General features: G+C 41.5%; 1 protein-coding gene across 3 annotated transcripts; it reads left to right on the plus strand.

Moving 5' to 3' along the window:
- The first annotated feature begins 660 nt into the window (after positions 1–660).
- On the plus strand, positions 661–19,979 carry RAB23 (RAB23, member RAS oncogene family). 3 transcript variants are annotated; one of them, XR_011336929.1, is made up of 8 exons: positions 661–730; positions 3,853–4,054; positions 4,887–4,972; positions 10,037–10,193; positions 11,446–11,528; positions 13,175–13,267; positions 14,124–18,992; positions 19,656–19,979. XR_011336929.1 is itself a non-coding variant. In XM_069851485.1 (7 exons), exons 2-7 carry the CDS (start codon positions 3,900–3,902, stop codon positions 14,261–14,263), a joined length of 714 nt encoding a protein of 237 aa, XP_069707586.1. In that variant the 5' UTR covers positions 661–730; positions 3,853–3,899; the 3' UTR covers positions 14,264–19,473. The 3 variants fall into 3 exon arrangements, 2 of the variants coding, with proteins under 2 accessions (XP_069707586.1, XP_069707587.1); XM_069851485.1 differs by lacking the exon at positions 19,656–19,979 and having other exon boundaries at positions 14,124–19,473; XM_069851486.1 differs by lacking the exons at positions 661–730; positions 19,656–19,979 and adding an exon at positions 3,073–3,144 and having other exon boundaries at positions 14,124–19,473.
- The last annotated feature ends 1,122 nt before the right edge of the window (positions 19,980–21,101 follow it).

The raw sequence follows: 21,101 nt of genomic DNA on the forward strand, positions 1-21,101 counted from the left end.
ACAACAGTTAAATCTCTTGCTAATTTGCAGCTTTTGGTGCCAACTCTGTGTCTGAGCTTGCCTTTGGGGAAAGGCTGCGAGCAGCGGTGATTACAGAAGGAGACACATCTGTTCAGCACAGATCACACCGAACACAAGACGTTATCATAGAATCATAGAATCATCAGGTTGGAAAAGACCTACTGGATCGTCCAGTCCAACCATTCCTATCAAACACTAAACCATGTCCCTCAGCGCCTCATCTACCTGTCCCTTAAACCCCTCCAGGGAAGGTGAATCAACCCCCTCCCTGGGCAGCCTCTGCCAGTGCCCAATGACCCTTTCTGTGAAAATTTTTTCCTAATGTCCAGCCTAAATCTCCCCTGGCGGAGCTTGAGGCCATTCCCTCTTGTCCTGTCCCCTGTCACTTGGGAGAAGAGGCCAGCACCCTCCTCTCCACAACCTCCTTTCAGGTAGTTAGAGAGAGCGATGAGGCATTTCGGTATCAGTCCCTTCCAAACCAAACCATTATGCGATTCTATGATTCCAGGATTCCGCATTCGGGTGATTTCGGTCAGGAGATGTAAAAAGAATGAGAGGGAGCGGTGGTTCCCGTCCCCGCAGCCGCCCCGCTCCCGGGGGCGTTTCCAGCCCCATCTGCGTCCGGGTCGGGGTGTGCCGGGAGCGCGGCCTCCGCTGCGCCTCCCGCCTCCCGCCCTGCGGCCGCGGGCAGCGCCGCCTCCCCGGGCTGGTGAGCGGGGCGGGGGAGAGGGGATGGGAGAGAGGGGCTGGGGGAGAAGGGAGTGGGGGAGAAGGGGCTGGGGGATCTCGGGGAGCAGGGACTGGGGGAGAAGGGAGAGCAGGGACTGGGGGAGCTGGGAGAGAAGGGACTGGGGGAGCTGGGGAGAAGGGACTGGGGGTGCTGGGGAGAAGGGGCTGGGGGAGCTGGGGAGAAGGGGCTGGGGGAGAAGGGGCTGGGGGAGCTGGGAGAGAAGGGGCTGGGGGAGCTGGGAGAGAAGGGGCTGGGGGAGCTGGGAGAGAAGGGGCTGGAGGAGCTGGGGAGAAGGGGCTGGGGGAGAAGGGGCTGGGGGAGAAGGGGCTGGGGGAGCTGGGAGAGAAGGGACTAGGGGAGCTGGGGAGAAGGGGCTGGGGGAGCTGGGGGAGAAGGGGCTGGGGGAGCTGTGGGAGAAGGGGCTGGGGGAGCTGGGGGAGCTGGGGAGAAGGGGCTGGGGAAGAAGGGGCTGGGGGGGCTGGGGGAGCTGGAGGAGAAGGGGCTGGGGGAGAAGGGGGAGAAGGGGCTGGGGGAGCTGGGGGAGAAGGGGGAGAAGGGGCTGGGGGAGCTGGGAGAGAAGGGACTAGGGGAGCTGGGGAGAAGGGACTAGGGGAGCTGGGGAGAAGGGACTAGGGGAGAAGGGGCTGGGGGAGCTGGGGAGAAGGGGCTGGGGGAGCTGGGGGAGAAGGGGCTGGGGGAGCTGGGGAGAAGGGACTAGGGGAGCTGGGGGAGAAGGGGCTGGGGGAGCTGGGGGAGAAGGAGCTGGCGGGGAAGGGGCTGGGGGAGCTGGGGAGAAGGGGCTGGGGGAGAAGGGACTGGGGGAGCTGGGGAGAAGGGACTGGGGTATCTGGGGGAGAAGGGGCTGGGGGAGAAGGGAGAGCAGGGACTAGAGGAGAAGGGAGAGCTGGGAGAGTAGGGACTGGGGGAGCTGGAAGAGCAGGGATTAGGTGTGCTGAGAGAGCTGGGGGAGCTGGGAGCAAGGACTGGGGGAGGTGGGAGCAGGGATAGGGGTTGAGGGAGCTGGGAGCAGGGCAGGGGGGAGCTGGGGACTGGGGTGACCTCGGTGCAGCCCCTGCGTAGGGAGCACCAAGGGGCAAGCTCCACCGAGCTCCCCTGCTGGCTGGAAATGGCTTATAGGGCTTCTCGGGGGTGCACGCGGAGCACCCGGTGATGATGCATGTGCAGCCGTGGGCACCGGAGCCCCGGGATGTGCTGGGTGTGCAGGGGTGAGGGTCCCGGGAGGCAGCTGCTCTGTGCAGGGGGCAGAGCCTGCAAAATCGGTCCATTTCCCCCTCCTCTGAAAGGAGGGCTCCATACCTCTTGCAAGGAAATTTGATGCTCTGCAGATGTGAAGTGGGATGGTTTCAGCACAGGATGTGGGATAAGGTGATTGAGAGCAGCCCTGCAGAGAGTGACTTGGGGGTGCCAATTGATGAGAAGCTCGACATGAGCTGGCAATGCACACTCTCAGCCCAGAAGGCCAACTGTGTCCTGGGCTGCATCAAAAGAAATGTGGCCAGCAGGGTGAGGGAGGGGATTCTGCCCCTTTACTGCACTCTCATGAGACCCCACCTGGAGTCCTGTGTCCAGTTCTGGAATCCCCAACAGAAGAAGGATGTGGAGCTGTTGGAGCAGGTCGAGAGGAGGCCACGAAGATGATCAGAGAGCTGGAGCACCTCTGCTATGAGGACAGGCTGAGAGAGTTGAGGTTGTCCAGCCTGGAGAATAGAAGGCTCCAGGGAGACCCTAGAGCAGTTTTCTAGTACCTCATGGGGCTACAGGAAAGTGGAGTGATAGGGCAAGGGGGAATGGCTTTATATTGGAGAGGGGGAGGTTTAGATTAGACATTAGGAAAAAATTCTTTACAATGAAGGTGGTGAGGCACTGGCCCAGGTTGCTGGGGAAAGCTGTGGCTGCCGCATCCCTGGAGGTGTTGAAGGCCGGGTTGGATGGGGCCTTGGGCAGCCTGGTCTGATGGGAGGTGTCCCTGCCCGTGGCAGTGGGGTTGGAACTGGGTGGGCTTTAAGGTCTCTTCCGATTCCAACCATTCTATGATATCCTGGCGTAGCAAAACACGGAGTTAACTTGGCTTTTATATGCCCCTCATCTTAAAAAAAAAACCCACTGAAACTCAAATGAACTGTCCTTACAGTAAGCCACATAAATTATTTTCCGCTTTTGTACATTGGGGTGTAAATAAAAATCTCCCATCTCTGCTATAACTGCCCTGTGAACTTTGTCCGTGTACTTCAGCAGCTTGGCATTGTCTTTGGTTAATGTACAGTGTGCACAGGCAAATTTAAACTGGAGGGGAATTAGGTGGCTCCTCTCCAGTGACCCTGTGCTGTGAGGTAAGGGTCACACCTAACAGACATGTTATAGACTTTTTAAATGTAAGTAATGTGTGTTGAGTATTGATAAGATAAATTATGTGAAAGTTTAAACATTTTAGAAATGTTTTAAGACAGTTGGATTATTCAATTTACTATTATAAAAAAAGACCTTTTGAAAATTCATTATCTTCAGAATTGCCCAATAATACTTAGGTTTAGTGTTTTGATTCACATGCCAATAATTAAATGAATAAGAGCACACGAATTTATTTGATTATGACTTTAATCAGCTTCCTCAGAAAGACAAATCTAGACAAGTTCGTAAGGACTTTAGTAAGGGGTGTAATCACAGAAGGATACAGGTTTATAACTTCAGAGCATCTGTGTTGGTGTTAGGTGACGATATGTGAGCCAAGTATGAGAGAGCAGTGGTTGAAGTTACAAGTTGCCATACTTCATGCTACACACTAGGGTGATCAGTTGAGTGTCTTGTATATGTAAGCAGTGGAGCATCAGGAACGTAATATATGGCAATACATTCATATAGTCAAAGGATATTTTTTATGAACAGTTAAATTAATTTCCGATTAATAAGTGTTACATCGAAGTACAGATAGGCTAAATAACTTGGCCAGGGTCACTTAAGCAGTTTGTAGCAGGACTGAAAATAAATTGCACAGTTTTTGTGAAGCCTAATGTGTGATTGTATTTCCTCTTGCTTTCTAATCACAGCATTTTAATGAACGTGACTATTTACTTTGTTTACAGAATCAATAGTTTCCTGAATAAGCTTGAGAGTGCCTTGGGCTGCAAAGATGCTGGAAGAAGATATGGAGGTGGCCATCAAGGTGGTGGTAGTGGGAAATGGAGCTGTTGGAAAGTCCAGTATGATTCAGCGATATTGCAAAGGGATTTTTACAAAAGACTACAAGAAAACTATTGGTGTTGATTTCCTGGAAAGACAAATCCAGTATGTATTAAACAGATGACACGCTATTGATTTTTACTTTTCCCTCTGTTTCTTTTTTCTGTTGTAATCCTAAGATTCACAAAGGCTTGGAACAAGCCTGCTGTCTCCAAAGCACAGAGCAGGGAGTTGTTTTCTGCCTTGCGCAGTGGGCTACAATTATATCACTGTTATTTTCCATGCAAGATTTAGAATGATAAATCAAAAGCCAAATAAAATTTGGAACCTCTGTCATACTAAGCCTTTTGACAAGTTTCCTTTGTATTCTGCCACCTGTGGATTATTTTTTTGAATTTCTTGTGGAAGAAGCAAAAGTGCTTATGATAAAATGGTTACAAATTTATTAGCCAATATAACTTAAAATTACTGTGGAGAAATGATTAAATATGCTGTAGATTTAGTCTCTTTATGTTATATAAGTAGATAATACCTAATTATGTTCGATCAAATGGAAGGTACTATGGTAAGTAGGAAAATTCTGTAAATTGTGTAAGCTTATTAAAAAGACAAAAGTTCTGTTGATCAGGCGTCTAAGTTCAGTTTTGAAGTCAGTATTATTTTTCCTCGTAGAGGGAAATGTAGTGGAAGAGGAGGAAAGGAAGAGGAAAATGTAATATGGATTGTCAGGAAAGAGCATGTAATATAATTCAGGGACTACTGCCATAGTGTGTTACAGAGGTGAACTGTTACCAATATTAAGTTACATTATATTTACGTGAAGTTCAATTTGAACTGAGTTACTCTTACATTGTAGGCATAAAAATACTTCCATGTTGGTTGTTCTGAATTGCTCTTGATTGTTGTACTGATTGCAAAACTGTATTGTTTATTTCAGAGTTAATGATGAGGATGTCAGGCTGATGTTATGGGACACTGCGGGTCAAGAAGAATTTGATGCAATAACTAAGGCCTACTATAGAGGTGAAAATACCATGTTTGTTATCCGGTGGTTGTTTTTTTAATTCACTCTGCACCTCACTAAGATATTTTCCTATCTATGTATCAAGAATTCTGGTTATTTCATGTGTGTGCAAAGCATTTTTAGTTCACTTGTTTCAGTTCCTAGATGTATTTCCATTTCATGCAAGATCTTTGCCTTAATTAAGCGTCACTTTATGCAGGATGCCTAGGAGTGCCCTTTAAAAAACAGAACAAAATGAGTCAAATATCTGCACTGAATGTAGTCATTCAGACAATCTAATGCAAAATAACGTTTTTCCCTCTAAAAGTGTTTTGTTACTTGTCCAAGACGTATATTTGTAAATATTCTGAAAACTATGTCTGGGGCAGTTACAGGCTTTTTTCCCCTGGATTAATTTCTAAGTGCCCCAGACATAGTTTTTTTCCCCCAGGATTAATTTCTTTCTGAGGCACTTAGAAATTAATCCAGGGGTAAAAAATCCACCAGTGATCCTAGAAAGATAGTTCACAAGGCACCGCAGTTCTCTTGCTCGTACAGACAGCCCTAAACACATTAGCACAATGGAGCAATAAGGGAATTGTATTTACTTTATGAAATAGAAACTATATTATTAAGTCATATAAAGGTATGTTATCTGTTTGGCCAGTTACAAATCGCATACTTAGGTTTCCTTTGCATTTAATTTAACAATGGTTGTGAAAACATTTCCTTTTTCTTTTTTAACATGATAGATATGAGTGAGTTGGCAAAGACTCCATCATTCAGTTCTTGTCAAACTAATTACTTGGTGGCTGGGAAAAATATATCACTATGGTATAAAATCTTAGAAAAATTGCTTCATATAAAGATAAAATAATAGAGTCATAGAATAGTTTGAGTTGAAAGGGACAGAATCACAGAATCACAGAATCACAGAATAACCAGGTTGGAAGAGACCCACCGGATCACCGAGTCCAACCGTTCCTACCAAACACTAAACCATATCCCTCAGCACTTCGTCCACCCGTGCCTTAAACACCTCCAGGGAAGGTGACTCAACCACCTCCCTGGGCAGCCTGTTCCAGTGCCCAATGACCCTTTCTGTAAAGAATTTTTTCCTAACGTCTAGCCTAAACCTCCCCTGTCGGAGCTTGAGGCCATTCCCTCTTGTCCTGTCCCCTGTCACTTGGGAGAAGAGGCCAGCACCCTCCTCTCTACAACGTCCTTTCAGGTAGTTGTAGAGAGCAATGAGGTCACCCCTCAGCCTCCTCTTCTCCAGGCTAAACAACCCCAGCTCTCTCAGCCGCTCCTCATAAGGCCTGTTCTCCAGCCCTTTCACCAGCTTTGTTGCTCTTCTCTGGACTCTCTCCAGAGCCTCAACATCCTTCTTGTGGTGAGGGGCCCAGAACTGAACACAGTATTCGAGGAGCGGTCTCACCAGTGCCGAGTACAGAGGGACCTTAAAGCCCATCCAGTTCCAACCTCCTACCATGGGCAGGGACGCCTCCCACTAGATCAGGCTGCCCAAGGCCCCATCCAATCCAGCCTTGAACACTTCCAGGGGTGGGTCATCCACAGCTTCCCTGGGAAGTATAGAATAGTTATGCCGTGCTTTTCCAGGGTGGCATAGTCCTCAGACCTTTTTATATTTCATGATCAGTTTTGGTAACTAATATGGGGTGTTTTTTTTCAAATCTATCTGGTTGTCACTTGTAATTGATAATAACCATTTCTTCTGAGAAGGGTACTTCTCTTCCTATTTTGTTTTATCCTCACGTGGAAATAGATCATTCTGCTATTTTATGTATTGTGCATCTTACCAGTTTATATCTGACCCAAGTAACAGTTTTCTAGTTGTCTAGGTGCTTTTGTATGTGCTAAACTCATACACAAGCGCCTGTCGTTACCAGCGCCACGTGTTCCATCCGTGTCACAGATGTTTCTCAAAGCACTATTTGATGACTTCTTCATGCGTGCATCCTCTTCCATCCACTACCACTGGTATCTTGAATAAAACCTTGTTAGGTTTCTGATGGAAAACAGACGTCTTGCTCATTAGTCTGTTACTCAGTTGCTGATTAGTTAGATTCTCAGGCTCCTTGTTTTATTGCACAATAGTTAGACTCCATATTTCTGCATCCTTCATAGCATTGCTCTACCTCAAGCTTGTCAACTCGTTTTGGTGGTAGTAGCTCTGATAATGGAAGGACTGCAAGACTGTTCTGGTCCAACTTGAAGCAAGGCAGCCCTCTTTTGGATGCTATTAGTGAGACCGTAAACCCTGCTAAGCCTGTTAAAGATGTCCAGGATCTACAGCAGCTAGAACATCAACAGTAAACAAGAACTTCTGGGTGGTGACATCATCAACCTTGCATTTTACCTCAGGTTAAGGTTGAAGGAGCTATCTGCAATTTTATAGTGATAGTGTCCTTTCTGTCATAGCTTGAAAAAGCTGAGGCAGAGAACAGAAGAGCAAAACAAATAGGTGCCAAGTGTAAAGCTCTGTGTGAGTCCACACACAGCAAGGAATTTCTTTACCTATTTCCTATTACATAGGATTTGTACTGTTATGAAAGGATTAAAAACAGTTATGGAGTCTATGAAGATGGGCTAGTCTGCTGAGGATCTTTGAGACTAATAAGCCAACAAGCTCATGCTCTATTTGAGTCAAGTAGAGATGCTAGCACTGCTGCCTTATTTCTGAATTAGGCTAGGTATGAATGTCATATCAATGATTCTGCAGCCAGTTGGGACCTTTTTAAAAAACCCAATGTCCTTTTCTTCAGTACTTTAAACTAGTTTTACAAAACTTCTTGCAAAACAACTTTGATTTTAAATAGTCATTGAAAACATCCTGATTTTAGCTGTTGCGATGCTCTCTGACGCTCTCCTGTGGCTTTGCTACTGGTGTCTGTTGTTATACACAGTCTGTTGTATGACAGAGGTGGTGCATGACTCCATTTAGAGTGGATGAATGGGGTAATAATGATATTGATTCTCTTAAATGCTGTCAGTCACTGCATATTGAAAGGTATTTCCGTACCTAAATCCTGGGGGTTGTCTTTACTTTTTCTTCCCTTCCTTAGAGTTCCTATATGGACATCATAATTTCTTAAACTTGTTTATGTTTGCAATATAAATATCGAGTATTTAGAAATGTTCTTAAAAGATGAAGAGTTTTCTTAATAAGATTTCTGCCCTGCAGCAACTTCTAGTGAACTCTATTGCCATACTAATTTCTGCACTATGCTGAAGCACACTTCCAGAAACATCACATTTGATACTGTTTTTAGTTGAGCACGAGAAAAATACTCATTTCCTTCTTATCCGCTTAAATAAGCATTTTGCAGGGTTATTGGATTAGTAAATTCTGGTATTTCTTACAATCCAGTGATCAAAACCTTCAGCACAAAATTGGAAGCACCTGATTACATATAGAAAAAGGTATTGAATTTGTCATTGTTGATGCCCAGGTGTACATCTTGACGAGGAAAGACGCTTCTGTTTGCTCTTGTGTGTTAACTTCCTGGTAAGAACATTTGAATGTCAGAATCTTGAAGGTCCTCAGAAATATATCTTTGATTCCTAATTAAACCCTATTGTATATTTCTCTTTAAAAAGCAGTATGGCCATGCTGAGTTATTTTTACATCCCTGTCCACTACATTCTACATATATTGTTCCGAATCTAGTAAGTAGGTCTACTGCTATAAGTCACCTTCTTTTTACCTACCACATCCAAGAACTTTTCCCTCTAAACTTGCTATTACCAAGTTACCTCTGTGTTTTAGCATTCAGAATGAATGGGTGGAAGGAGGGATGAAGTGAAAGTGCCTTAGAATGGAATGTTCACAATGCATTTCTTAGTCTTAAAACTGAACAAGATGATGCCTACAGGTGGTGAGAGTCTTTAATAACTAATCTTATCTCCAGTAGAGCAAAGAAACTAAGTGAACTGTGAGATGATAGGTTAAACCGAGTATTGACAAATGCCAACTAACCTGCTTTGAAAAGAATAATTAATTTTACACCTATCTCGCAGGATTCTAAGTGGAATTGCATCAGAACAATTGTATGACAAACTGCCCTTGGCTTTGAAAACCTAAATCGAAGGAAACCTAATAAAAGAATTCAAGTGCTTTGTGTCGAAGACAAACCAGAATATAAGACTGGGGGATACTTGGCAAGACTCTCAGATGAATTATTTTATCAGTATGAATTTTCTTTTTTCATGCTATATGTGATTAGAATGGGATATTCACTGCAAGATAACACTGTAGTCTCAAAAGACATTAGCTGTCTATTCCTTTTACACTCTGTTATTAAATATCGACTATATTAAAGGCATGTAAGCAAAGCTTTTCTGCATGTGTTTATGCACAAAGGAAAGCAATTTATTAAGGATAATAAAAGGCTACTGGACAGTCAAGAGACCACTCATTAATATTTCAGCTATGGAAGCACCTTCTCAGTATCCATGAATTTTAACTATTGTTTTTTAAAGCTATTACAAAACTGTAACGAAAATGGTACAATATGTTTTGTATCATTTATCATCATGCTGCAGTAGAATCAGTGTGAAGTAGAGGTACACTTAGCTTCTCCAAAAAGCTACAAAATAATTTACTTGAAATAATCACAACTTTCTCTGAAAACTAGGATTTCTGCTTTTTAAAGTAAAGAGTAAGGAGAAGTGGACTTTACAGATACTGCATGCGGAAAAATACTTGCCTTCTGGCCACTAGTAAGCTGTCTGAAAAGCAGTGAGCGACCAGCAAACCACCTATTCTCTTTTTCCAGCCTTTCCACACCTCCTCCCATTCCTTTTCTCATTGTACATGCTGCATGCTGGAAGTAGTTTGAAAGCAAATAGACCCATAGCCATCATGAGGAACGGGTATAATCATCAAAATAATATGGCACTTATGAATATGGCACATTGGTTTGACACAAGCTGGTGGTAAAAGTGCACTTTCATGGGAGAAGCTTAAAAAAAATCCGTCATATTTGAAATACATTTCATATAATTCTTTTTTTAATGTTTGTTGATTGATTTGTATTTGTAATCGAATTGTTTATTTTTAGGAGCCCAGGCTTGTGTTCTTGTGTTTTCTACGACTGACAGAGAGTCCTTCAAAGCAATCCCTACCTGGAAGGAGAAAGTCATGAATGAAGTTGGAGACATTCCCACCGTTCTTGTGCAGAATAAGATTGATCTTCTGGATGACTCTTGTATAAAGAAGTAGGACTTTTATCTTACTGCTTTTAAAGAACAATCTATACCCTCTGCATACACTTGTTTAAAAAAAAATCTATGGGAGTTTCTGGTGAAGACTTGCAGTATCTGGGCTGTCAAATCTGAGCCACACAGGTGACAGGTATCGCTGCATGAGTGTAGTTACTTGGGCAGATCTGCTTGCCAAGTAGGAGCTTTCTGTTTCCTTCTCATGCCTTCTTCTAAAGGAATGGAAGAACAGCATGGAATATTTGGTTGTGCCATGATGTGATTCTCTCCTTTTTTTCTTTTAAGTTAAGTTTTTCTTTTAAGTCTAAAACTGTAAATTTTCTCCCCTCTTAAAATTTACAGTTACTGTTAAACTGCGCTGTGCACTAGTGAAGTTACATTGTGTAGTTTGACTATGAATGCTTACTAAAATCAAGTTTTAAATAGGTGGTTTGAGAAAAAAAATTAATATATTTGTTGCTTTGCTTTCTTTAATCTGTTTTTATTGCTCATTTTTATCAAAACATAATAACTCTAGAGAAATACATATCTGTTGGTATTCTCAGACTGCATGGTGCTGATCTTACTTCATCGTATTTTTCTTTGCAGATTTTACTGTTAGTCCATTCTGCCTTTGTATATTTGACCGATTTCATTCTTGCCATAAAATCAGCTTAACAAGTCCAATCTTTTATTTACCGCAGCATGTCACGTAGAAAATATTGCATGACGAAGTTGATCATTCTTCACTTCTTTATTTCTACCATCTTCTTGAGAAATGTAAATTTCTTCTTTTTGTTGTTTCCTGCACTGGCTTAGTTTGTTCTCTGTTTGCTGTCATTGATGGCAAAAAGCAGCTTCTACTTCCTCTGCAAAGAATACTGAGGATTTTTTCAAAGGAAAAACAAAATTGCATTTGACCTCCTGCTTTATTCATGGTATGTGGCTTAGGTTTTGTTCTCAGAATACTCCATCTGCCTCAGTAACATCAACTTTCCAGTGACGTGATTTGTCTTGGTGTTATTTTCATTTTTAGTTAATGGAGTCAATAAATACTGAAAAGTAATTACTTTATGGCCAAAAGAAGCTGTGTATAAAATATCTTCTTCTTATGGGGTGATATTATAAAGAAATTAAGGATTGGGTATTTTTTGACTGATTGAGTTTCTTAACCCACTTTGCTGTGTTTAACTTACCAGAAATCATTTTGTCTGTAAGGATAAATGCTGGCAAATAACACAAATTTATAAAGTCTTCTTCTGTTGTGCAGTGAAGAGGCAGAAGCTCTGGCAAAAAAGCTAAAATTAAGGTTCTACCGAGCATCTGTGAAGGAAGATCTCAACGTCACTGAAGGTAGGAGAGAGAGCAGAGCGGGTGTCTGTCCTGCCCTCTGCTGTGGCACTGCACAGCTCTCTGGTTTGCACGATCTGCCACTTCCCATGATGTTATCACATGCAGTTGGCAATATTTTTATATTTCTAAGCAGCCCACTTCTTAAAACATTGCTAGAATTGGCTGGACTTAGAATTATAGAATCATAGAATCACCAGGTTGGAAGAGACCCACCAGATCATCGAGTCCAACCATTCCTATCAAACACTAAACCATGTCCCTCAGTGCCTCGTCCACCTGTGCCTTAAACACCTCCAGGGAAGGTGACTCAACCACCTCCCTGGGCAGCCTGATGATCTCAAAGGTCTTTTCCAAACAAGCGATTCTATGATTCTGTGAACTACTTGATATCAAGTGTGTTGGGCCTGTTTCTTTGTTGGCATCTTTCCTTTCTCTTCCACAAACAGTGTGCATCTTCAGTATTTGCAAGTACCAATGTGTCAAGGCTGGTTGGTTCAAACAACTGTCAGTGAGCACTGAGCTTTTACAAAACTAACACGGAGAAGTTCAATTCCAGTAAACAAGTTGTTGGACAGATTATTTTGTTATGGCCAATGAATAATTGAGATAAAATATTTCATTTATTATATTTAAATAAAATATACTAAAAGATTGGATCTCTCCTTGATCTAGTGGGATGTCCTTGCCCATGGCAGTGGAGCTGGAACTGGATGATCTTTAAGGTCCCTTCCAATACAAATTATTGTATGATTCTGTGATCTCTTGCGTCCTTTTGTTTACTGATTGTATTTTGCTAGTTCCCAAGTATCACTTTTTAATGTATATATTTAACTTCGTATGAGTACTGTTAGAAAATTTAGTCACTGTCTTTTGTGCGGTAGGTTTGAATAATCATTAATTACAGTCTCTGATAACATATTTTGCATATTCAAGCCAACCTGATAGTGAAGTAATTGTTTCTTTTCTGTTGATGTCCTTCACCTTGAAAAAAACATCTACAAGATAAAAAGTAAAATGTTTCTGCATTATCTTTACACTTGTTATTAATTACAATGTTTCTGCATTATCTTTACATGAGTTATGAATTACAATTACAATTGTAAACAATTGTAACATATATAGGTTCTGAAAATTCTCCTATAGTTGTAGATATTCTCAGAATCCTAGGCAGACTTTCTATTCCACAATACAAATGGGGTTGCATTGAGTAATTAGAAAAATGTTGCTGCCACGTTTTATTAATAGCCTTATTACTAATTATTATACTAATAATTATGACTGCTATTATTCTAAGACTAAATATATACGTATATTAAATTGCTGCATCATTTTGAAAAGTTCTAAGCTGCATGAATTGGAATGTTTGGCAACATGTACATGCCAGCTTCATCACAGGAGTGTTGAGATGCTTCTGCCTGCTGTGCAAGACCCTGATACTGCAGAGTGTAAGACCTGGGTAGGCACTGGACTGGTGTGGATTCTGCTCAGGTACACAGGCCTGCCGAGAGAGAATCCCTTAACTGGATCATGCTAAACCTGTGAGGTTGGATGTGCTTTTAGAATTTTGTTCCTAAAGTATTATTATTGATATAAATATTATTTTTAAGCATACTCTGATGTGCCCTTTTTTCCTTTTAATATTCCAGTTTTTAAGTATTTGGCTGATAAATATCTTCAAAAGCTCAAGCAACAAACAGCTGAAGATCCAGAACTAGTACATACAAGCAGTAACAAGATTGGTATGTATACTGTAATAAAAAGAACCAGAAAACAGTATTTTATGCCACCAAAAGTTAGGAACTCATCTGTTTCTTTATGTAGTTAATGCGATGTCAATCAGGGTGTAATTATTACCTCCCTATCTTAGGATACTGTCTCCTTTCCTTCTGTAAAACCACTTCATGACTCTATAAAGTTACAAGATTGTCAGACACATGTACTGAAGTTTCTAGCTCATGTTTGACAAGTGCCTTTTTATTAAAGCAATTTAAACAAAAATTTTGTAAGGTCTTGAGGAAGGATGGTTGTTGAATTTTTTAATGTAATTGGTATTGGTATTACTCATCTTGGTACAGATTTACAAGACAGTCACAGTGAAAGAATCAGGCACGTAATAAGAAGGTCTTAGTAAATTCCATTTATGTAAGGGAACACTGAGCTTCTGTTGTCCTTTTTTAGAGCATTTCTTAGTCAGTTCATTTGTTTTCCTTGAAGCACTCCCTTTTTATTCAGGCATTTACCTTCCCTTTATCTCAGCAAAGTTTCCAACTTTAAAATTGTCATATTTTTCTTTTCTTATATTACTCAACTAACTATAACTTTGATACCATGCAATTAGCAGCATGCACAAACACAGATGAGTGTGTATGCTGCCCTTCAATTAGATGTTGTATACCAGCTTTAAATACTGCTGCTGCCTGGCTAGTAATTCCAACTGGCTCTGCTTCAAATTTAGCTGCAAAATTGACCCAGAAATAGGTAAAGCCTTTAAAAACTAGAGGTGCTCTGCTATGCCTGAGGAAGTGTTGTGTCTGAAGTGTTAGTGTGTTACGCTGTAGGAAGTAATAAATACAATCTTGTCTTTAATTTCTGTAGGTGTTTTTAATACAGCCGGTGGAAGTCACTCCAACCAAAATTCTAGCACTCTGAATGGTGGAGATGTCATCAACCTTAGACCAAACAAACAGAGGACCAAGAAAAACAGAAGTCTTTTTAGCAACTGCAGCATACTTTAGGCCACTTCTGGAGGGGAAAGAAACCAACCCAGTGAATTGGATGAAGTTGTGCAATTGAATACAGAATAAAGCCAGCTGCAGAGGTATTTTTACCAGTGCTTTAGCAAATCTTGTGCCTATGGGATCCTTGATAGAGGACGGATTTATGTAAACGTGCTGATGCAGTGTTTTCTGGTGTGTAGAGTGAGACACCTGGTGGCAAAACACGGAACCGTGTCTGCCCCATGCACTTTGTAAAAATTGAGCAAACTTCTCCTTTCCTCAAGGAATTCCTCACAGAGCTGTGGACTAGGGATTGCTGAATTGCAGAGCACATTTAACATAAGGATAATACTTACAAGTATAGGTACAGAACGTAACACTATGGCCCAAGGTAAAGTAGCAACCTTGCACCTAACTTTCAAAGATAATGTTCGAACTAGATAGTCAGGACACTAAGAAGATAAATGAAGAGCAAAAATAAGACATTACTTTCTGTGCCTGACACTATTAATATGGATTCTCACAGTTGTGTTGGTGCACTATACATGTATTAGATATATATTAGTGCTAAGGTATATATGTAAACATTTGACAAGAATATTTAGGCTAAATTCCAGTGTACACGTTACTTGGAGATGAGCTAATGAGCATAAAACAGCATCTTCCACACACAAAAAAATTTCCTTTAAAACCGTTGCATTTCAAATGAGGCGTTCCCAGCTGCCACTGTGTACATTTAACTTGCTATACTTTGGGCCTAAAAGCTTAGGTTTAAAAATGTATGGTGCCAAAAATGCTCCTTTTTACCTAATGCTGTGCTGCAGATGTTTTTGTAAGTTTGTTTTTCTCAGTCTTAACAGGTTGAACAAATAACACTGTCTTTGACACTAACAGCTATTCAGAAGGAACTTATAATCGTATTCCTGTTCAAATTTGATTGTTGTATCCTGTGTTGTCTGTGGAAAAAGAACTTGCAAAGTGGTGTCACAAAATATTTATCTTCTTTGGAAAAATATTTCTTAAATAGCATAAAATAAGTTGTGGAGGATCAAAAAATAAAAGCAGCTGATTGATAACTGAACTACATTAACGAGACCACCTTGAATGTTGTCTCAGATTCAGAGTTAGCTGCTGGTTACAGAAAATCTTAATTTTGCAAAATCAGAGACATGGCAAAAAGCTTTCAAAGTGCTTAAGTAATTTTACAGAATCAATTTAGATGTTTAGGAGCCCAAATCTAAATTAAGGTTATTTGGACTTGGGCTCCTAAGTCACTAAGGTGCTTTTAAAAATGCTGAACAAGACATCTTTTAATTACCAAAAATAAACACTTTTTAATCCTCTTCAAGAGCATGCATTTTAAAAAAATATTCATTTTGTTTACATGTTTTTGTACGGTATGATATAATTTTAACTTTATAGGATTTCTACAACAAACCTGCCAGTGACAAATGCAAAATATGCTGCTTGAAACAATTCAGAGTTTTAATAGTTTTTTAAATGGTGTGCGAGAATGAAAATGAGTCGAGTGGTCCTGTATATGTTTGGAGGAAGGAGTTTTCACTGTGTGAATTCATGTAGGAAGCTTGACTTTGTTTTGAAGTCAGTGTGTGTGGAAACTGAAGTGTCCTCCCTTCCCCGCTGTCTGCAGGGACAGAGGTGCCTGGCGAGTTATGCACAAACACTAAAGATCTCTGAACTCTGTATTTTATGTTTACTCTTATTAGATGTTGTACTGAGTACCGTTGTTTCTTTGACGAGCTGTTAGAGCATCTCCTGTTGCAAGAGGGTGGCCTTCAAGGCGCTCGATCCCTTTGTTATCGCAGCAAAACCGTGTGTTCCTCACTGTAGTGTTTCTGCTGTTTTCTCTTATTAAAGGCCTTTGTTTTTTAACAAGTGCATTTAATCGCCCTGTGTATGTGTAGATGGAGTCAGGTCCTGTCTGTCTTAACAATTTTAGTAGTGAGGTACTTAGGATAAGACTTAAGATTGTACATCATGGGGCCACCTTACAACTTCAGGCTGTAGGATAGAGTGTATGCATGAGAATTTTGACAACTGTTTTTAATATGAAGACTTCTGCATTTCATTGTCTGTCTGCCGGGTTCACATTTTTTATTCGTTGTTCTTGAAAAACAAAACCACCGAGTGCCTGAAACATCTTTTTTTTGCTTTGACTGTACAGAGTACTTAAAAATTAAGCTTTTATTGTGTGTAATGACCATTTGTACTATTACATGGGACACTGCAGGCATCGTACTGTTCTGTAAGCCATTTGTGTTGGAGGTCTGTCATTATAAACCACTGTTTTCAGGACTGAAAACTCTGGAAAGTTTCATAGGTGGAGACTTGAGAGACTTGCTGAATTTAGGATATGTTGAAATGTAGTACATGTGCTTTAACAGAGGAATATGTATTTGCAGCATCAGGCAAGAGTGAGTTTTAATTTCATTCATATCTTAAATCTTGAGCGGCTCACTCTTTGTTGTGACTTTGCATCGCTTGTTTTGCAGTACAACTGAGATGGAGACTGTCCAAATTATCCTTTTTCTGGAAGCGCTCTGTGTGTATGCTGCTTGAAAATTGAATTTTTGTCCTACTGGGGTCAGTGTTTAGGTGTAAACCATATGCCTTGCATATTGCAGGGGAGTTACAGTGGGAGTAATTCTTGCCTTTTGGATGAGCAGGCGTGCCTGGACATTCAGCACTTGCGTTGTCCGTTGTGAATAGTTTTTATTGCAACCGTTGCCCCACTCTCCACTCAAAGAGTTCTCATTAAAATATCAGATGCTTCACTGACCAAAAGCTACAGGTGCAGAGCTGGTAACGAAAATGCCCTTCGCTGTGGGTCTGTGTGACTGCACAGTGGAAGAGGCTGTAGTGCTGTTACACCCGTGGCAGGATGGCTTAGGAGCAACAGATGTTCCTACCACAGGACAGGAAGTTTTCTTCTGGGACACTAAGCTAATTGCACTCCTGTTTTATCTGTTATTATCTCTTGAATAGCTCATGGGATGCATTATCTGCACCTTGCCAGAATTCTTTGCTTTCAGCTGATCGTGCTGGCACTCATATTAAACTTCAGTAATTGTTGGTGCCTTGGTGAAATAAGCATTCACTAAAGAGTGTGGCACTAAAGCATCTGTCACTCCCGTGTTGTATCCATTCAGTGAATGGGTGTTCTCCCGGTAAGCAGGGCATCGTTTGATGCAAAGCGGTAACGCTAGGGATGTATTTCCAACTGGAAATAACAAATCTCGAAGTTGTAAGACTGATCACACAAAGACTTTTGTGCTTGCGTGCTGGGGGATAATTTTTAAAAAAATATTCCATTTGAGGCAATTTTGGAGTTTTCTTATTTTCGGTGTTTCTTAAGGCAACACCTTTTTTTTGAGTCAAAATGCCTGAATCGTCACACGGTCAGTCTGATTTCCTGTTGAGTTTTTTAATGCTTTGGTAAAATTTGTCTTTTTTTTTTTTATTTTCTCCTTTCACTTATCAGACTGCAGCATATTGACACGTAATTTTCCTTTGCATCACTTCTGTCATTGTATGTTATACTAAAGGGGAATGAGCAGCTGAACACGTGCTGCCTGTAGATTATGCAGGGGTATGTGAACCTGTTAATTCATCTATTCAAGCTGACAGCTACCAGTTAATGATAGAATTAATTATTTGCACTGCAGAACCCTCTTGTGTGAATTCAATGTTACAGCAAACCACAAACCTGCTTCTTGGCTTCTAGTGGCAATACCTAAGCCCCGTGGCTTTTCTAGATGTAATTGCAGACCTCCAGCTGATGCTGCAGTTCCTGAGCACTAATTGTACGTAAGCCAGAGAGCAAGCGTGGTCCAACAAGCTTGATTTCATCAAAGCTACTTCACTGCCTTTTTGTAGGGAGCAACAGTTGTGCGTGTCTTTTTTTGAATGCTCAAGTAATATTGACAGGATACCTCTCTCTGTTAAGTATGCCATCCTAATAGGTAATTAAAATTATAGAAGAAAAATGCTGCAATGTTTAGATTTAAGATGAAAGGTGCTGTAATAGATTTAAGAGAAACTTTCGAACAGTTCCATGTCGAAGAAGTATTTCACACGCGTCATTGCAAACCCAGGTGAATCCTAGTACTGGACTGGGCTTATCCTCAGATTTCTAATAGTTAGGTGATACTGGTAAGTAATTTGTGTGGTGAGTGTTTTTTCTTCTGTTGCTGAGATAAGTTTGGTTCAGCAGAACTAACTAAATTTGGTCAAAAAAAGTAAGAATCGGGACCAGGAGAGATCCCGTTCTTGTTGCGAGGGTGAAGGTGCATTGTTACTAATAGATAACTTACTCTTATTTGCAAGTTCATGTGACTGAGTGGTTAAAACAGATAATGTACCGAAGTCTGTCGTGATCTCAAGTAAATGTAATATATTTTTAGGAAAAAAAGAGCCAACATAACTTACAGTAAATCCTTGAGTGGAAAAATAAATGTTTAAAACTGAGTATTCTGTGTATGCCATTCCTGTAAAATCCCTACGAATTAGTTGTATCGTGCCATTTAAACACGTTGGTTTGATTCCTGTTTGGTCTGATACAGGTCGCTACTTTTGTGGTTGTATTAAAATGTCGGTGTATTAAATTTTTAGGAAACAACTGCTCTAACCCCATAGCTGTGCAGCCTGGATCTGCACGAGAAGCCTGGGTGTTGCAAACAGTTGGGATCCAAGGCGGCACACACTGAATCCCTTCAAACGAGCAACTGTGAGCATCCCTAATCTAACAGAAATGCTGTTTGTGAGCACTTGCCGCCGGTTTCTTAGTCAAAATGTAAAATGAATTCTATTCTGCTCTTTCTCATCACTTTATTTTTCATGACTGGTCTGGCTAATACAGTGACAAGGCTTAAGTGGTTGTTTGTAAACATTGCAAATGGCATTAAAATGTTACTAATGTTATAGCAAAGATCCCTGACGCATTTCCTGGAAAGAAACAGGTAACTATGCCCTTGCTGGCCTTTCCCCCCCCCAGTAAAACAACGTGCAGCGTCTGGGTCTGCCTTCTTACCCAGGTATCGCGAGAATGTGGGAAGTAATACACTTCTGCTTCCTCTTGTGGGCAATTTTGAATGCGGAAAACAATTTGCTTGCTCAACACCCCTAATAAGGGTTAATTAGCGATGTTTTAGGCAAGAAAACATCTTGAAATGCAAGAAAACTCACATTTTTATGGTCACGTTTAGGTCTGCTGTGATTTTTGACAATGGGTAACACTTCAAAACAAGTGAAAACTTAATTCTGTTCATCTGTTGATCTGCTATGGGTCTGATGCCACCTCCACGTAGCGATGCGAGTTGCTGTAATGCTAAGTCTGTTTAGGATGAGAGCCAGTAGGAAAAACCTAAGGTGTCTTTGCTGTATTGTACAGGTGTGACCGTGGAAAAGAAACCCAAAGGACGGGATCGCTGGTTTTGAAATGAGATTGTTCAAATCTGTGGGATCTTGAAGGGATGTGACATGTCAGTACGTAATCTTAAAGCAGAGGAGAGGGGAGGGAGGGCTCTAGTGCCGCCTTCCTCGGGGTCAGATGGGACTGGACTTGCTGAAGTGGAAGGCTAATGAATTTTAAAAATACATGAGTAACTTAGGTCAGATTAAGTCACATCTACGCTATTAACTGGTCTGTATGTATGCAGAGTCTGTCACTTTTATACTTGAGAACAAAAGCACTTGTACAAATGCCGTAAAAAATAAAAATACTTTCAGCTGTCAGTGCGATGAAGAGGATCTAAAAAGAAAAAAAAAACCACACCACCTTAACACTCTTGGCCTGGATAACCTTATAATGGCCTTATAAAAACAGGAGTTGTTCGGCCTGGAGAAGAGAAGGCTCAGGGGAAACCTTAGAGCAGCTTCCAGTACTGCAGAGGGGCTCCAGGAAAGCTGGGGAGAGGCTCTTGACCAGGGAGTGCAGGGACAGGCCAAGGGGTAATGGCTTTAAGCTGAAAGGGGAGATTCAGATTAGACATTAGGATGGAATATTTTACTGTGAGGGTGGTGAGGCACTGGCCCAGGTTGCCCAGGGAAGCTCTGGCTGTTCCATCCCTGGAAGTATTCAAGGCCAAGTTGGATGGGGCTTTGAGCAGCCTGGTATCCCTGCCTGTGGGCAGGAGGTTGGAACTGGATGGGCTTTAAGGACCCTTCCAATCCAAACCATTCTGTTTCTATGAACCAAACACCAAAGGAATACTCTAAGCATCAGTAGGCTGTGTTCAACTTAACTATTTCACAGCATGATTTCCGAGAACAACCTTTGCTGTATATTTTTGTTATGGAGTTTAATGCTGTTAAATAGGTGGAAGCTTTACCCCTCCTAGAATTCACAAGTGCCATTTCTGCAGACCAAATGCAGTGTTCATCTCATAGTTGCTGAGGTTTCTGAGAAGGGCAGGTTCCCCCTCCTCTGTGCTTGCACACAGGAGGTTAAAGCCATGGAGCTCCAGAGCTTCGGTTGAGCAGTAGCCCAGAGTGAGATACTGTGAGACTGACGGGTGATGGAGAGGGGCAGAATTCCAAGCTCACCCTAAAACCTGCCACTCTTGACCGATTTCTGGTGAATTACAGTGGCAACGATGAGCAGAAATAGGAGGAGGAGGAGGAAAAAAAACAAACGAAACCCTTCCCCCAAATAGTAATTAATGTTAAATTCTAGTATTGTCCTATGCAAACAAATAAGGTACCTGCTAGCTGAGCATGCAACCATTTTGCTCTGTTGAGTCACAGACAATAAGGCAAAACCAATTTGCCATAGAGTAGCTGAAAAATGCCAGCAGCCTTTGTAGATCTTTCAAAGAAAAATACAGAGTGACCTCAA

The sequence above is a fragment of the Phaenicophaeus curvirostris genome, chromosome 2, assembly GCF_032191515.1.
Source record: "Phaenicophaeus curvirostris isolate KB17595 chromosome 2, BPBGC_Pcur_1.0, whole genome shotgun sequence".
NCBI lineage: Eukaryota > Metazoa > Chordata > Aves > Cuculiformes > Cuculidae > Phaenicophaeus > Phaenicophaeus curvirostris.